The sequence below is a fragment of the Lissotriton vulgaris genome, chromosome 4_1 (assembly GCF_964263255.1).
Source record: "Lissotriton vulgaris chromosome 4_1, aLisVul1.2, whole genome shotgun sequence".
NCBI lineage: Eukaryota > Metazoa > Chordata > Amphibia > Caudata > Salamandridae > Lissotriton > Lissotriton vulgaris.
The window spans coordinates 801,514,855-801,531,501 of NC_141691.1; the positions used below are offsets into that span (position 1 = coordinate 801,514,855).

General features: G+C 42.3%; 1 protein-coding gene across 1 annotated transcript in view; it reads left to right on the forward strand.

Moving 5' to 3' along the window:
• Positions 1–16,647, forward strand: part of KIAA0319 (KIAA0319 ortholog) — a 993,525-nt gene that overhangs the window by 825,136 nt on the left and 151,742 nt on the right. The window contains exon 14 of the mRNA XM_086965138.1: positions 6,750–6,901. Within this exon, the coding sequence (XP_086821264.1) occupies positions 6,750–6,901 (152 nt within the window). The remainder of the gene's footprint in view (positions 1–6,749; positions 6,902–16,647) is intronic.

A 16,647-nucleotide genomic window follows, 5' to 3' on the forward strand; every position in this document is an offset into this window, starting at 1 on the left:
GATGACATGAAGCCATCTCCAAAATGGAAATACTCACATGTGGCGATTGGAAAAATTATGATTCAATCGGCGCCTAGCTTGACGACCTGGCACCCCCTCCTAAAGTATTTAAGGAAGCATGAAACCTTGGATTTACCATGGACTCCAAGCTGCCAATGAATACCCAAGTAGACAAATTAGCAAGCTCCAGCTTCATTGGTATGAACACTCTGCAACGCATCTTCTCTCACCTGGGATTTCCACACAAGTTCCAGGCTTCTATCTCTTTTGTACTGTCTAAAGTAGATTACACCAATGGTCTCTATCACAGATCATCTTTTTCAACTATGAAAAGACTACAACGGATTCAAACTCTGCTGCCAAGCTACCACCTCCATGTAAAGCCACAAGCCTGCTTTAGGGCCCTACATTGGTTACCAGGTATCATAAGATCCACATTCAAGCTGCTTTGTATCACGGACAAAGCACTACATGGAACAGGACAGCTTTTCATCAGGCATAAAATCACACAATATATTCAACAAAGGAAACCTCAGGTATCGATTGGCACCTTGCCTCAGAAACCCACTATGCAAGAAAAAAGCTATAGGTGGCACGCCCTTCTCTGCTAAAGCTGCCAAACCAACGAAACGTACTATTCCCTTAAAATCCATGGATAACCATCTTATCTTTCGAACACTACTCTAGATTTGGCTCTTTTCAACATAACCACCATACTCAAACACAAAAGTACACCATATCTTTGTATATATAAACATTTAATTTGATTATATGTATGTATCTAGATATGTGTTTTTCTTTATATAAAAATATATTATAATTATGGGCTGGATTCATGAAGTTAAACTGAGACGAAAGTCTAACTTCACGACTTCCAGTATTCACAAAGGTCATTTATGAGTAGTAGGGCATTTAGGAGTACTAAAGTCAGACTTTTGTCTCAGTTTTGGTCTCAGTTAAACTTAAGACCAAAACTTAAGTTTAACTGAGACAAAAGTCAAACTTTACTAGTCATGAATGCCCTTTGTGAATACCAAAAGTCATTAAGTTAGACTTTCGTCTCAGTTCACCTTTGTGAATCGGACCCTATGATTTTAAATTTATAGATATTCTTTAGGTCTGCTTAACAAATGCCCATATTACTTATGGTTAAAATAAATCTATTAGTCTATGCTTAACATGTACGTAGGTTGCTGCACAGTGTTTATATAAGTTGATTATATGCTTATGGTTCTCCATTTATTTATATATCATCATAACTATTTATATACAATTGCTTCACTATTGAAATATTAACCTCTCCCATGCTCGTGACGGAACCATTCCGTCACGAGCCTCAGGTGGGCTGTGCTGGTGACGGAACGTTTCCGTCACGGCCCGCCCGCCGCACCTGCGCGGCGCGAAATCCGCGCCTGCGCTGACGTTCTGAAGAGCGGGCGGGCCATGACGGAACCGTTCCGTCACATGCACAGCTCACCCGCGGGCCGTGACGGAGCGGTTCCGTCACGAGCACGGGACCGCCGCGCGGCCCCGCCTCCCCCTTAGCGCTGCTGCGGAATAGCCGCCGCAGTGAAGAGGTTAAATAGGTATTTAATAATAAATGTTAAACTACACAAATAAATTTGCTTAAAGTAAAACAACACTTAAAAGTCTGAGTTTATTTAATACAGCTTATATCATAATATATCACCTTCCTATACATGTATTTTCTCCATATACTCATGTATGTATATATTTATTACTATACTCCTACTGTAGAATAAAAAAAAAATAATAATTTGAGTCTCTCCAGTGCACTACCCTATGTTTCACGCTATTCCTCCCTCTCTCAATATATCCTCTACCTATGCTCCCTGGCTCATCCCAAACCTCATTCGACTACTATTATCTCCAAAATAACCCTTTCCAGACTCTTCCCTCCTCTATTCTTCCTTGTATTACCCCAAACCTTATTTTACTACTATGATCTCCCAAACAACCCTTTTTCAAATTATTTTCTTGTGTATCCCTCCTTAGACTCATCTCAAAACTAACTTTACTACTGTGATCTCCCTAATTCATTTGTAGAGACTTTTACCTCCTCCATCTCTCCTTTACGCATCCTAAACCTCCTACTACTACTATGCTCTCCCAATAAACACTTTCTAGAGTCTTCCCTCTTTCTATCTCTCAGTTATCCTTTTCAATTAAACTAACAGACTCACATGTCCACCCCTCAAATTAAGTCATAGTTCAATATACTAATTCACCACTTATCCTTTTTGGGTTCTGGAGTAGCGCGCTTCTCACGGAAAATCGCTTCAAAGCCTTGGCAGGGATAGTCAGCACTATATAAATACAATTACAATTACATTATCTTTCTGTTATCACCATACCATCTTAATGTCAATAACATGTACACTAATAATATAACCATGTATTTATACTAGAAATTATACTTACACAACTATTTTATTTGTTGGCTCAACGCTATTTAAATTACCTATGCAGGAACTCTTTGCAACTGAAACTTCACCTACATTTGTAAATTATTTTTACGTATTGTAAACTGCAATCTGATTGTGGTTATACTTGCAAACATTTTTCTGTTTTTTATTACAAAAAATAATGTTAATGAATGAATGAATGAAAAGGAGTCTTCTAAAGCGCAACTTAGCCCAGGGCGTCAAGGCGCATACGCAGGTCAAGTAGAGAGTAGTAACCAGGGAAGATCCTACAAATGCACTTCAGAGAAAAGCCAGGTTTTCAGTGCTCTGCGAAACAGTGCAAGAGAGGGTTGCCTCAGGAGGGAGGGAGTTCCATAATCTAGGCGCAGCCGTGGAAAAAGCTCTACCTCCCCACTTGGCCTTCTTGAACTTAGGTACCTCAAAAAGATATTTGCTAAAGGAGCGAAGAAATCGGCAAGGAGCATACAGATGTATAAGTGACCTGAGTCCCTCAGCACCTGTGCCATTAAAGGCCCCATGGGCAAGACAAAGAATCTGAAAAGAAATCCTAGACTGAATAGGAAGCCAATGAAGGCTTTTACGGGCTGCCAATGCCGAGGCAAGTCTAGGGAAGTTAAGAACCATCTTTGCGGCCACGTTCTGGACCATCTGGAGGCGATGAATAAGATTCTTATTAATGCCCACCTGGGCGTCAGAAGACAGATAGTGAGCAATTTTTCTGAGAATCCTGATGATACTACAACAGGTGGAAACAGTCCTACTGACCTGACGTTCGAAAGAAAGTGCGGAGTCCATCAGAACCCCTAGGTTCTTAGCAAACTGACAAGGTGGAGGGCAATCCCCGAGAGAGGCCGGCCACCAGTCGTTAGACCAGATATCCTGACTACTCCCGAAGATCAACACCTCCGTCTTCTCCCCGTTCAGTTTCAGGAAGTTCTGAATCATCCACTGAGACTCCGCCTTCATGCACGTCCTGAAATTCAGAGCAGAGTTCTTCACAGGCTGCGAAAGAGAGACCATTATTTGGGTGTCATCGGCGTATGAGTGTACTTCCAGCCCAAAAGATCGAACTATCCTGGCAGGTGGGGTTACATAGATATTAAATAATGTAGGGCTCAACTAGGAGCCCTGAGGGACCCCACAATGCACAGGCTTCGGGGTAGAAAAAAACTGGCCCAGCCTCACTCTCTGTTCTCTCTCAATAAGAAAGGAAGACAAGAGGCTCAGGGCAGGGCCTCCAACCCCTATCTCCCTAAGGCAAGAGATCAAAATAGAGGGAGATAGGGTGTCAAAAGCCACCATCAGGTCTAATAGGACCAGGAGAGTGGTATGGCCCTTATCGACCTGGAAGCGGATGTTGTTAACAACTGCCGTTAGGGCGGTCTCAGTACTTTGAGATCTCCTGAAGCCATGCTGGGAGATATCAAGAAGGGCCTAGTCCCCAAGAAAGGAGCTACGATATCGATTAAGATGGAATTCCAACATCTTAGCTGGGGCAGGGAGGAGTGAGATAAAGCGGAAGTTTTTCAAAACCCCTGAGTCTAAAGTAGGCTCTTAAGAAGGGGTTTAACAATGAATATTGCTCTTCATGTTTAGCCTATGTAATACTGTGTCCTAAAGGCTTAATTTCCTCTTCAGATCCCTGTTGCCTCCTCTTCGGTCGGTGTTAAATGAAAGATTCCAAACATTCTAATATTTCCCAGCATTCATTTATGGTGTTCTCCCAATGATCGTATGTCATTGATTTTGAAGGCTCAAATGAGTTTTTTCAGTCTTTCCTTCAATTGTCTTTTAGTATTGTGAATAACAGACACATGTGATGTAAATGCAGTAGTTTGTCTAACAATGTTTGATTTGATTGATCTTGGATGGTTTCTCATTATTAACTTTAAATATTAATAATTTCTCTGTTATTGAAAAGCAACTAACACAGGTTCCATATTTATTCTTTGGGTGCACAGGGAGCCATATTTGATATTTTTTGTTGTTGCTGAATTCATTATGAGATTGAGTCATGATACTAACAATACTATTTTTGTTTTTATTTCTTGTATTCATTATCTTTTGTAGTTTTGCCATGTGTTTACCAGTATCTTTATCTACTTTAGTATGTTCACTTTTTGATACTTTCTAACATATACTTTTGAAAAAAAATCTAATATTCTGATCTGGATATTTTCTAATGTGTACTGTGGAGTAAAACAGATATTCTGATCTATTCAATCTGTCTACTCTTCTTTTACTTAATCCTGTAATAAATCTTTTCTAGACACTGTATCAGCTCTTTTCATTGCCACCTCACTTGCGTTCTTCCTGTACCCTCTCACTATAAATTTGTTTGTGATACTTTTTATTTCCTTTTCATAGTCTTCCTTTTTTCTGTAAAGTGTCTTGTCTCTTAAAATTTCACAATAGGGATTAGGGAATTGAAGTGCTAAAGCAGGTTAACATCCACTAATTCTCACGTGCAAAGCTGCATATTAGTGCCTATGTGTTCTGATGCTTTCTTTCCTGCCTTTTAACATGGATCTAGAGTTCTGCTCTCAATATAGTTGGTTTTCCAACCACTTGAAATTTATCCCATACAGTGTGGCAGGTAAGATGTCTCACCCAAAAATGACAGGATTCAAGTTGTGTCAAAAATAGCAGGAAGAAGATGTTGCTCACAGACCTTCAATACTTGTGTCTTTGGTGTTCAGATTCTGGTCATGATTCAAAGTTATGGGATAAACGTACCCTCATGTATTAAAAACTGACCTGGGAGCTGGAAGTGAAAATCTACATCACCAAACATAAGAAGAGTTTGTGGGTAAATCATTAAGTCCAGTTCTTGCTCTAGGTCAAGAGGCCACTCGCGATCTCTTTCAAGAAGCCATACCCATGCAAAATCCCACTCAAAGTGTTCTGGTAAGTGGAAATGCTTTCCGCTCATGCTGCCATTTCTTCGGCCCCCATAGGTCCCCAAGGTATGAGCCCATACCACTGTGCTGGTTCACACCCAAGCCCCTGGGTCCATACCTGTCCCATCTGTGCTGGCACCAGTGATGACTCTACTGATGTCAGCCACAAACATGACACCAATGTCTGTCTCTGACCATGAGCTATCATCAGCCCACTCCAGGCTTATGTCATGTACGAGATTACAAAAGTGCAAACAGTCCGAATGCAGCAAAAAACAAATTCTGACAGTGTCACCAGAAGCTGGAGTACCCAGAAACTTCTGCAGCATTGCCTTCTTGAAGTCCTCAACCTGCTGTACCCAAGGAAATTCAGGGCGTCTTCAACTCCAATCTTGGAATAGTATAGAGATCAAACGGTGGCAGCAGAATTGGGTCCACAGAGCGCCAACTACTAAACTTCTCCCTGAAGTGAGAGATGGGAGAAGTGTTGACTTCCACTTAAATTTGTTGTGATTGTGGCAAGACTTTTTTTTCGACTTTGTCTTGAACTTAACCAAGCATGATAATCTGTAGGAGTCTAGTAGAAGGAACAGGCTCTGGACTTTGAATGGGAGTGACCTCAAGTCTTGTGTTGGCAGTGGACAGCATTGCTTTTAGCTTTGTGATAGTCATGGGGTGAATCGGGGAACTGGTGTTGCAGGACAGTGAGTCATGCTTGGAGCCTGAACACCAAATGCTGATGTCATGGGTATCCTTGATTGACATCTGCTTCCTGCATGCTCCACAAGGTTTGAGCCTGTATTCTTTAGAAGGGACATTTTCCTTAATACACTGTCATTTCTTAAAGATATTTGGGAGTCAGTGAACATTGATGAAAAGTTCAGGAGTCAAGCTCCACATCTGTGTCAATGAGCAAGGTAAAAAGGCAATCAGATCAGTAAGCACAGTTGTCACCTGTATATGGCTCTGCTTCATCACCTCCGTAGTTGGAACAAAGCAAAAGCAGAGTATGACGATGTCACCTATTGGCATGCAAAAGCTGTTGAAGAAAAGGTTTGCAGATCCGCTCTGGGAATGTTAAAAAATTGTGGAATATTTGGGTAGAACTATATATCAGAAATTTTAATTTGTGAAAGGTACAATTTTCTTCATAAATCTGTAAACGTAAATGTTTTATAATTGCTTACACTTTTACTCTTCTCTTGCTTGGACTGTAACGAGCTGTGGAGAAAGGTGACTTGATATGTTGACTCCCCTGTATTATCATCAGAATTCCCTCATACCAGGGGAAAACTTTACAAAATTAAGATCTGTCAAAGTAAATCTAACTGTTGTATTTGATTATTAAATTTGTGCTGCATTTGACCAGTACCATTTCGTTTCATTACTTTCTGTTGTTCAGAAAACAACAGTCCTCCTAAGGCATATGCTGGCGGCAGTCACATTATTGTGCTTCCCAATAATTCCATGGTGTTAAATGGCTCAAAGTCGACTGATGACCAAGGGGTTGTGTCATATCTGTGGATACGAGATGGCCAGAGCCCAGCAGCGGGGGTAAGTTACTTTTAAACTGTCTGTTTTCTTTTTTGAGTTTTGCCACATAATTATATTGTGACCCTAAACATAGTGTTTAAAGAGAATACCACACATTTATAAGTCACTCCACCAGTTGGTAAAATATGTAAGTTTCCTGTCCACTACTAAGGGCTTATTACAAGGGGGTTGATATAGGGACAGGGATACCTGGGACCCGGAATAAACAGTTCTGATCTGTATCATCAAACCTATTTCCAACCGTTACGAGCTTTTGTTCCTGGAATAGAGAATAATCGTGCAAAAAAATTACCCAGTCCTTTTGTGTAGTTTTACCAGATTTGGTGCCAAATCACTGATATTTCTCATTGTCTTGGCCAGGGTAACAAATGTCAGCTGCGGGTCCTGTTTGTGGGTTTTTAGATCTGGGCTGAAGAGGATATGACCTCTCAGGGGATAGCTTTGTCTGCTTCCACCATGGCATTGGATATGATGGGCAGGTATTGTGTTGTGTCTGTGCCTGGGGCGCGCTGGACTTTTCTCCCACGTTTATGTCAGGTGCGGATTAGCACCATGTAAAAACTGGTCCTTTGTTCCCATATTCAGTAATATATGGAGATGTTTGTGTCTTACTTGGCAAAATGGTAAGTTAGAAAGATGCTTGCCCGCAGCAAGTTTACACTAATCCCGAATTGTTGTGAGGCTAAAGGATGAACAAGGGGCCAGAAGTTATGGCTTGTGAGAAAATAAACTAGCAAAATGTAGACAAATACTGACCATTGCCTACCATGCATAAACATGTCCCTACTAAAATTTCAATGAGCAGCTGAATTCACCAAGTATGTGGTAAGTGTAATTAGCAGAATTTAGGAATTCAAAACTGGTTGAAAATTTTCTAGGGAGATGTTGATGTATAGTGGAAATTTTGACAGTAGACTGACAATTCAACATTATATTTGGTGTAGACATATGGTGTCATGTGACTGCAATAACCGTGGTTTACCTTTGAAAGTGACGTTTGATAGATAGTTGTGGGTACATTCTCTGTTATCCTTTATGTCATACTTTATTACTTCTGTTACCATAATGGGGCATTTGACCTACTCATCAGCTGAACTTCATAACTAGCTTGCCTTATTTGTTCAGTGATTTGGTGAGGATTGGTAGACTCTAGGTGATAACCACATAATACTTTCCATACTTTCAAGATTATAGTTTTACTCATAGCAAAGCACAATACACCCGGAAATACGCATCAACACTACCATTGGTGGTATAACCTGTAACACCACCATTGGTGCACTTCTGCCATTGTGAGAGAGTACTCGGTATCTACCTTTCTACATCCCAGTTGTGGTTTGTAATTTTAAGGATGTGCACCCATCCATTGGCCGAGCATCGCAGGTCCACGGTGAGCAGGAAGTGTGGTTTCAACACACTGCCCAGTTTGGGTTTACCTAAGTCGTGGCTGTGAACTCCGCTCCGCTGGCGAAGTTTGTAGAGTTTTCTGCACTGCACGTTACGCAGAGCTCGCGGAGTTCCGAAAAACTCTGCTTCGCCTAGCGGAGCGGAGTTATTTACCTCACGTTCGTCAATGTTGAGTTGGCGAGCGCGGGAAAGCCACCTCCCTGCAAGGTTTTTCCTCTTTCGCGATCGTCAACATCAAGTTGGCGAGCGTGGAAAATGAACCTCCCGGCGACATTTCTCAAAGCGGGCGGTCTGATTGCTCATTGCGAGTGGTTGCGTATGCTTGCCACCACTTGCATTGTGAAACCGCCCACTTGCGTTGAGAAAGCTTTCACAAACTAGATTTATCTAAAGAAACTCTGCCATTTAGGAGCTCTGCATAGCGCTGTGGAGGGTTTTGTGTACTTCACGGAGTTCCATGAGTGGAACTCCGCCCAGGAAATTATTAAGGATAGTTATCCCTCTTTTTGCATGTTATAGCATTTGCAGTACCCTTGTTCCTGTATATGGGTAAGGGTCTTTCGAGCAAGGATAGAAAAAATTTGTAAGTGTCTTGTCAGTTACTTTATTCTCAGAAGTTGAAGTTATAAATAGGTTTGTCAGAAAGATGGTTACATTAGTCTTAAGTTATTTTTGTTTTAAAATGTGATGCTAAAGCTCAACTAGGCACCAAAAGCAGCAGAATGTGAAAACAAATACAATCAATCAATCAATCAAGAGTATTTGTAAAGCACGCTACTCACCCGCTAGGGTCTCAAGGCGCTGGGGGGGGGGGGCTGCTACTGCTCGAAAAGCCAGATCTTGAGTTGCTTCCTGAAGGAGAGATGGTCATGGGTGAGTCGTAGGTGGGTGGGGAGGGTGTTCCAGGTCTAGGCCGCTAGGTAGGTGAAGAATCTTGCTCCAGTGGTGGTTCTTCGGATCCGTGGGACGGTGGCGAGGGCAAGGCTGGCGGAGCGAAGCTGGCGGGTTGGCGTGTAGAACGTGAGGCGGTTGTTGAGGTATTCGGGGCCCAAGTCGTAGAGAGCCTTGTGTGCGTGGGTGAGGAGTCTTAACGTGATCCTTTTGCTGACGGGGAGCCAGTGCAGGTCCCTCAGGTGGGCGGAGATGTGGCTGTGTCGGGGGATGTCCAAGACGAGTCGTGCTGAGGCGTTCTGGATGCGCTGGAGTCTTTTCTGTAGTTTGGCGGTGGTCCAAGCGTAGAGGGCGTTCCCATAGTCCAGATGTCTGGTGACGAGGGCCTGGGTGACCGTTTTCCTGGATCCAGCAGAAGATCTTACGGAGCATGCAGAGAGATTTGAAGCAGGAGGAGGTAACAGCGTTAACTTGCTTGGCCATCGTGAGGGAGGAGTCAAGGATGAAGCCCAGGTTGCGTGCGTGGTCCGTGGGCTTGGATGGGGGGCCCAGAGCAGGGGGCCACCAGGAGTCGTCCCAGGCAGAGATGGATGGGCCGTGGATGAGGACTTCCATCTTGTCTGAGTTCAGTTTCAGGCGGCTGAGCTTCATCCAGTCTGTGATGTCTTTCATTCGGTCCTGGAAGCTGGCTTTGGCGGAGACACAGACTCCAAAAACAATACCTCCATTACACCTTTGCAGTAATGTAGGCATTGTGCTAATTAAATGTAGGGTATTTTTAAGAATAACAGCAAGGATTAGTAAAAAAAAAAAAAAGAATTCTCTACAAGAGCTTCTTTGATAAAAATACAGAATATATAAATTACTGACAAACAATTACTCTAAAGTTGATAAAATATGCATACAACAGTTTTGGAAACTGATTGTCATGGTACAAGCAAATATTTTCATGTACTTAAAAGACTTATCAAAGATGCTCTGTGAATTGCAGCCTGGTTGAATCTCATGATAAAGTACAATTTGTAAAGTGAAGACTCTCAGTCAGCAGGGTATCCTGGCACTGTGAGGACTGGAGGAAGATTCAACTGCCTTGATGTTTAGAAAGAGCATCGGAAAAGCAAAGTCTTAGGATTTTGCCAGAAATATAGATTATCATCATTAAGATGAAAAAAAGCAGAAGAGAGTTCTGTGCCTTAGCAGCTACCAGCTAGGACAGAGATGGAATTACCTCCTGAGCAGGGGATTCGAAAATTAGGGACAGTCGGGGACCTTCATGAAAATGAGCAAAGAGTATTGGATGATAGCTTGTGAGAACATCTGATTTGAAGGAAGTAGGGCCCTTTTTTTTAAACGTGCGATGGACCAGACATACTGATGTGAAAGTGATGTATTTGAGAACAGGAAGCTTATAGAGAGAGAAGGCCTATGCAAGGAAGTAGGTTGAATATCAACCGACGGACAGTTTAGTTTTGGACGGGGCGAAAGGCTAAGGTAAACAGAAAAATAGTAGTCCAGTCTTAACAGCTGAGACAACTTTCTTCATGGCATAGAAAGGGAGAAAGTGAATATTCTTGTGTAGAAGACATAGGTAGAAGAAACATGGAATCAATTAAATGAAAAAGAGATTTGTAAAGCGCAATACAGTTACCCAAGGGTGTCAAGGCGCTAGCTCATCATGTAATAAAATGCCGAAGGTTCTTCACCCAGAATCAAAGGTTGAAGAGCAAAGCCTTCAAAGCCTTCCTGAAGGCCAGCAAGTGTGTTTCATCTTTTAATTTCTGGGTAAGCGAATTCCAGAGTCTGGCCGATGACAGATTTTATTGATCTTAGGGGATAGTGTAAGGGCATGATTAAACTAGAAATCCAGGTTCCAGAATTCTTGTAATGAAGTTGGGATTGGACCCAGGTCACGAGACCACCAATTGATAGTCAGAAACTGGGGAATGTGGGTGGATGATCAGGATTTTAGTTTTATCTCTGTTGGTCTTAAAATAATTCTAATTCGTGCTTGAGACAATTGCTGTGAGGCAGTTTGGAAGTTGGTACGACTGGATGGGGATGATTCATTAACCCCTTCGCTGCGGGGGTTAATCCCCCGCTGTGCTGGGGGGAAAGGGGGTGCGCACAGCGCCCGCATGCTCATGACGAGCTGAGCTCGTCATGAGCTACGGCGCTCCTGTGCTCATGACAAGCTCAGCTCGTCACAGGTGTATTGCCTCCTGTGGAACGCTCAGCACAGCGGGGGAATTCTCCCCGCATCTGAGCGTTCCATGGGCCATGACAAGCTGAGCTCGTCATGAGCACCGTAGCGCTGTGGCTCATGACGAGCTCAGCTCGTCATGAGCATGCAAGAGGTTAAAACCAAAGAAATTCCACTTGTCATCCACCTATGTCTCAAATGATGAGACTGGTCAGGGTGGAAATGAATACACTGGAAAGTGCGGAGCTGAGAGAGGACCCGCTTATGACTCTTGATATGGCATGAGGAAAAGTGGATCTGAAAGGAGGTAGTGTGAGCTGCCCTTGAGCGGTCAGTGATCCAAGCAAGGAAACACCTGCTTGGAAAAGGTGAAACTGCAGAATATTATGGTCTACCATATACAACGCTGCCAACAGATTGAGTACGAACAAGGTGGTTGAGAAGCCTTGGTCTGTCAGCCGGTTGAGGTCATCAACAATGGACAAAAGTACCTCTTCAGTTCTATGAAGTGGCTGAACTTGTTACAATCGATCACAATAGTCATCTAAAGTGATAATATTAAACAAGCAAAGACGGTTGCACAGCATCCAATGTGTGGCTGACCACCTGTGCGCCACCAGCAGTGGTTTAGATTGTCCCATAAGCATCAAATGTTGACTCAGGAAAAGGAGATAAAGTCAGAAAATGACACTTTACCTATCACGGTACTGGCTGTCTCAAAGTATTGATGAAAAGTTACAAATGAATAAACACTCCATAACTCAAACCAGTACCTTTCAGGTGACACACTGATCTGTGCAGTGAACAATTATTTAAGTGAGCAATCTAACACACTATGGTTAAGTTGTTAATTTTCTGTGCTATGTTATGCAGATTTTCACTACATTTGAACGATGTTATGGTTTTATGTCGTGCTATAAACTACTCAGGCTGTGCTTTGCTGTGAATTGTTCTGTTCTACGTTATGTTGTTTTATGCTCTGTTATGATTTATTATGGTTAGTAGTATGTTTTCTTATGTTGGGGTGTGTGGCGTAGTTTTTTATACATCACACAGGGCTTTGCTGTGTTACGTTAGGGTTTGGTATGTTATGTCATGCTATGCTCGGTTATGTTATGATGAGATATTCCTGTGCCATGTTGTGTTATGCAGTGTATGCTAGAGTATGTTGCATTACGTTATGGTGTCCTATGCTGTGCTATGTCTGGGCATCTTATGTTATGGCTGCCATGTTAGGTTATAGTGTAGTGTGTTATGTTTTGTTGTGCACTACTCTGCTGTGCTATGTTAAGGTGTGTTGTGTTATGTTGTGTCATGTTGTGCTATGCATTGTTATTTTATGGTATGTTTTGTTATGTTAGCGTGTGTTGTGCAGTGCTGTGCCATAGTTTGTTGTGCTTTGCTTTGTCATTCGGGTCTATGCTTTGTACCTCTGTATGTTTATGGGAAAGAGCCTGCTGCTAAACTAAGATATGTATTCGTACACATAGGATGTTAAAAATTGCATACATTGATCAATTACGCAAAGGCTTTACTATTAAAGCGAGTGTGAAAAGGAAATGCAGTGAGCTATAAGCTCACCGTGACTTACTCACGGGTTCTAGATAAAAACATATGGGTGTGTTTGCAAGAGTTTATAATTTGTTGCCAATTACAATCCTCATACAGTGCTCCTCAGTTATAAGCAGATGCATGCCGCAGAATGGAAGCAAGAGTAGTGATTCTTTGTATTCTAAAGAAAAGGTGCACAAATGGTTTTTGCAATTTGAAAAAATACTGATGAAGGTTACACTTAGTTTAGCTAAAGTGGTGTGACAACTTTAAAAGCCATTGATCTAATATATCACTTAGTAGAGTTTGATGCATGATAGCATTTAAAAAGAAATAATGGAGAATCTATGTAAAACTATAAAGAACAATACAGTGGACAAAATGTTACAAAACTGTACCCGCTGTTCTATGGCCTTCAGTTGCTGCAGATTTACTACTTCCGACAATTCATACGCAGTTACAGAAGTAGGCCTTAAAACCATATTTTCACTAACCTATTGTCAATTCCATTTTCTCTTTAGGAAATATACATGTATGTATATATTTGCTTCAAGTGAAAATCCACGTATGAGTGCAACACCAACATTAGCTTATGTAAAGCGAACTTGTATTTGTAAATAACCTTGCAAATCGGGTCCATAATGTTTTGACTCTGACTAGACCTTGCACAGTTCATCTAGATATAAATTGTAAACAAGTTATTGATCTAGCGCTTGGGATATGTTTACAAATAAGTCAAACAAGGGAAGTATGGCACAGTGAGATGAAGTGATTTTCTCAAGAATTACACAATGTGGTCAAGTGATGAAGTCAACACTGTGAGAACAAGCTAGGCACTGGAGGAAAATAGAATTCTGTTTCATTTAGAGTGACTTTTTGCTAAATCGACGAGTTATGATCAAAACGCTAGCCCAAAGAGTGTCCATACATAAACAGGGCTTGAGAATATTCTATGGTATTACCCTAAATAGTTCTCTGTTCAGAGTCTTGTAGAAATGTGTCACAAACAAAGACTGGCTAAACTTGAAGCCCTGCATAATATGAACCCGGACATAATCAGAGAGGGTATTATCAGGGCTGTATAATAGAGAGAATGCTACCATAATTGGTACCCCTGCAAGTGCTTGCTCTGTCTCTCTATAAATCCAATACGCACACTCTATAGTGACTAGAGACACACACAAAAGACAGCACTCCAGGGTCTGTGGTAAAGTGCTTTATTCCTGGCAATGCGTTTCAACCAAAACAGTCTTCGTCATAGCTATAGTCGGGCGGAGAGTGGCTCCTCCACATGAAGCACTCTGCAACACCACCGATACCCTAAAACTGCTCACCTCAAATGTATTTTTTCTAGCAGAGTTTTTAAGCGTAGCATTATTACAGTACCATCTATGCCGAGCAAGAACAGTGACCAATGCTTTTGGTATTTATGCTGCAAAGACATTAGGCATAGGACAAAACTATGCCTCTCTAACGAGCTCTAGTAAGAGCGAAATAGTTGTGTCGGTTGCTGCTTTTATTTTTTCCAGCTTGGCTTGGATGGTATTTTACTAATACAAAGCTTGTAATACTGTGCCTGAAATGGTAAAAGTCTTATGTCATTTGTCAGCTCAGCAAGATAGAGGGAGTTGTGAGAGGGAAGATGCCTAAAACTCTGCATTTCTGCTTTACATAACTCCTCACCCGTTTTGGAAAAGGGTAGAGGTAAAGACTACTTTTTTATTGTGAGCATGATAAGCAGCTGCTAATATATGACACTGTGGAGGAAATTGGTAGAGACCAAGTGCCATCAAGTAATGTCCCCAAGAAAGCAATATATTGGGATACAGTAGCACACTTTATCGCAGAATCTTCTGGATGTCACATTGTGAAACCTCCAGCTTTCTACCTTTTGGGGCTCTTCCATAGGCCCAGGGATCGTGCCTGAGACATTACCACCTAGCAGCACACGATACCTCAAAATCTGACTTTTGTGGTTGGCCCTCAGTTACTAACCTGATCATTTGTATAAGAGTGACAAACCCAATGCTGGATATTCTTAAAAAACGCTTGTGTACATACTTCTATACTCTCTCCAGTGGGTTAGTTGTTTAACTCCTAATATTTGTTTGTATTTGTTATCCTCTTCTATGTTCATGACGAGCTCAGCTTGTCATGAGGCACAGTGCAGCTGCACTCATGACGAGCTGAGCTCGTCACGGCCGTTGGAACGTTCGCACGCGGGGATAATTTCCCCGCTGTGCTGAACGTTCCAAAACGGGTGTGGCCATGACAAGTTCAGCTCGTCTTGAGTGCAGCTCCGCTGTGCCTCATGACGAGCTGAGCTCGTCACCAGCACGGCGGCGCGGTGCGCGGCCCCCCTCCCCCCGCACAGCGGGGGAAAACACCCCGCAGAGAAGGGGTTAAACATATAGATTTTTCTCTTTCGCCCCTGACAACCTACCAATTATGTGTTCTCCTACACTGTTGAATTGGATCATCCGTTCAATGGAAGATCACTCTGTCCCCCTCTGACTCATCCTGTATGATTCTTTTGTTTGTGCTTGTGTTATTATGTTCTGGGGGAGTTGTAAAGTGATGGATGATACACTGTTCTGATATCAGAAAATTAATAAAATTGAATTTAGAAAAGAAAAACTAATGTCCCCAAGGAAGGAGTGATTTGCAGTATAAAATTGGAAACAGGAATAAAAGTCTGTGAGAAGACCATACTACAGGTCTCATGTCTAATTCAATAACAGATGTATCACCATAGAGTAAATTTAGAGTCCTCCATACAGTGAATTGACATAATATCATAAAAGTCCGATGGTAAATGCTGATGCAAATGCAAAATTACGGTTTCAGGCGAAACCAAATAAAGCTAATTAGGCAGTACCAGGATGAGATGATGGCTGAATGAAAAGGGGGCTGTCCAGCCTAGTCTTCTCCTGGCTTTGAAGGGTGAAGACGCAACTGCTCTTAGCCCGGGCTGAGCTGATGGTGCTCCCGCACTGCAGAAGTACTTAGGACATTTTGTAGTCTGGGCAGGTATCATAACATGCTGCACATGAAGCAAGGGTACCTTATTTGTACCTATGCTGCTGCCCAGCAAATGCACATATGGGATTGAGATAACCAAATTTTGCTGAGAGGTGCCTGATGGAAAAACACTCCAAGGAAGGAATAGAAGAACTGTGCTGTGCATGCAGCCTCAGCCCGTTTTGTTTTATGCAAAAAAAACAATTGATGGACAGAATGCAGAACAATGTCATACATTCACCCGAGTACAGAGATCTGGGCCTAAATCCATTGCTTTTTTGCTCACCATGCCATTCCAGTTTGGACCCAGACATATGCAAATCAGTCTTGACCCTGCACCCAGTAGGAACAGTCCAGCCCGAACTGCCAGGCCAGGTCCTCCCTGGACTGGAAACAAGCATCCTAGGTCCGGTTTCATACTTTCAGCCCTCATCAGCCAGGAAAGCTTGAATCCAGTGGCATGGAGAGCACGGGACCCACGTCTGAGCATACCCATCCCACTCGGGTGACAAATGCAAAAAGAACAATTAATGGACAGAATGCAGTCTTGACTGTGGGTGAACGTATGATTTATTCAGCATTCCGTCCATCATTTGTTTGCGTAGCACTTTTCACCCTTAGTGGGATGGGTATGCCCAGACGTGGGTACCATGCTCACTGTGCCACTGGATTCAAG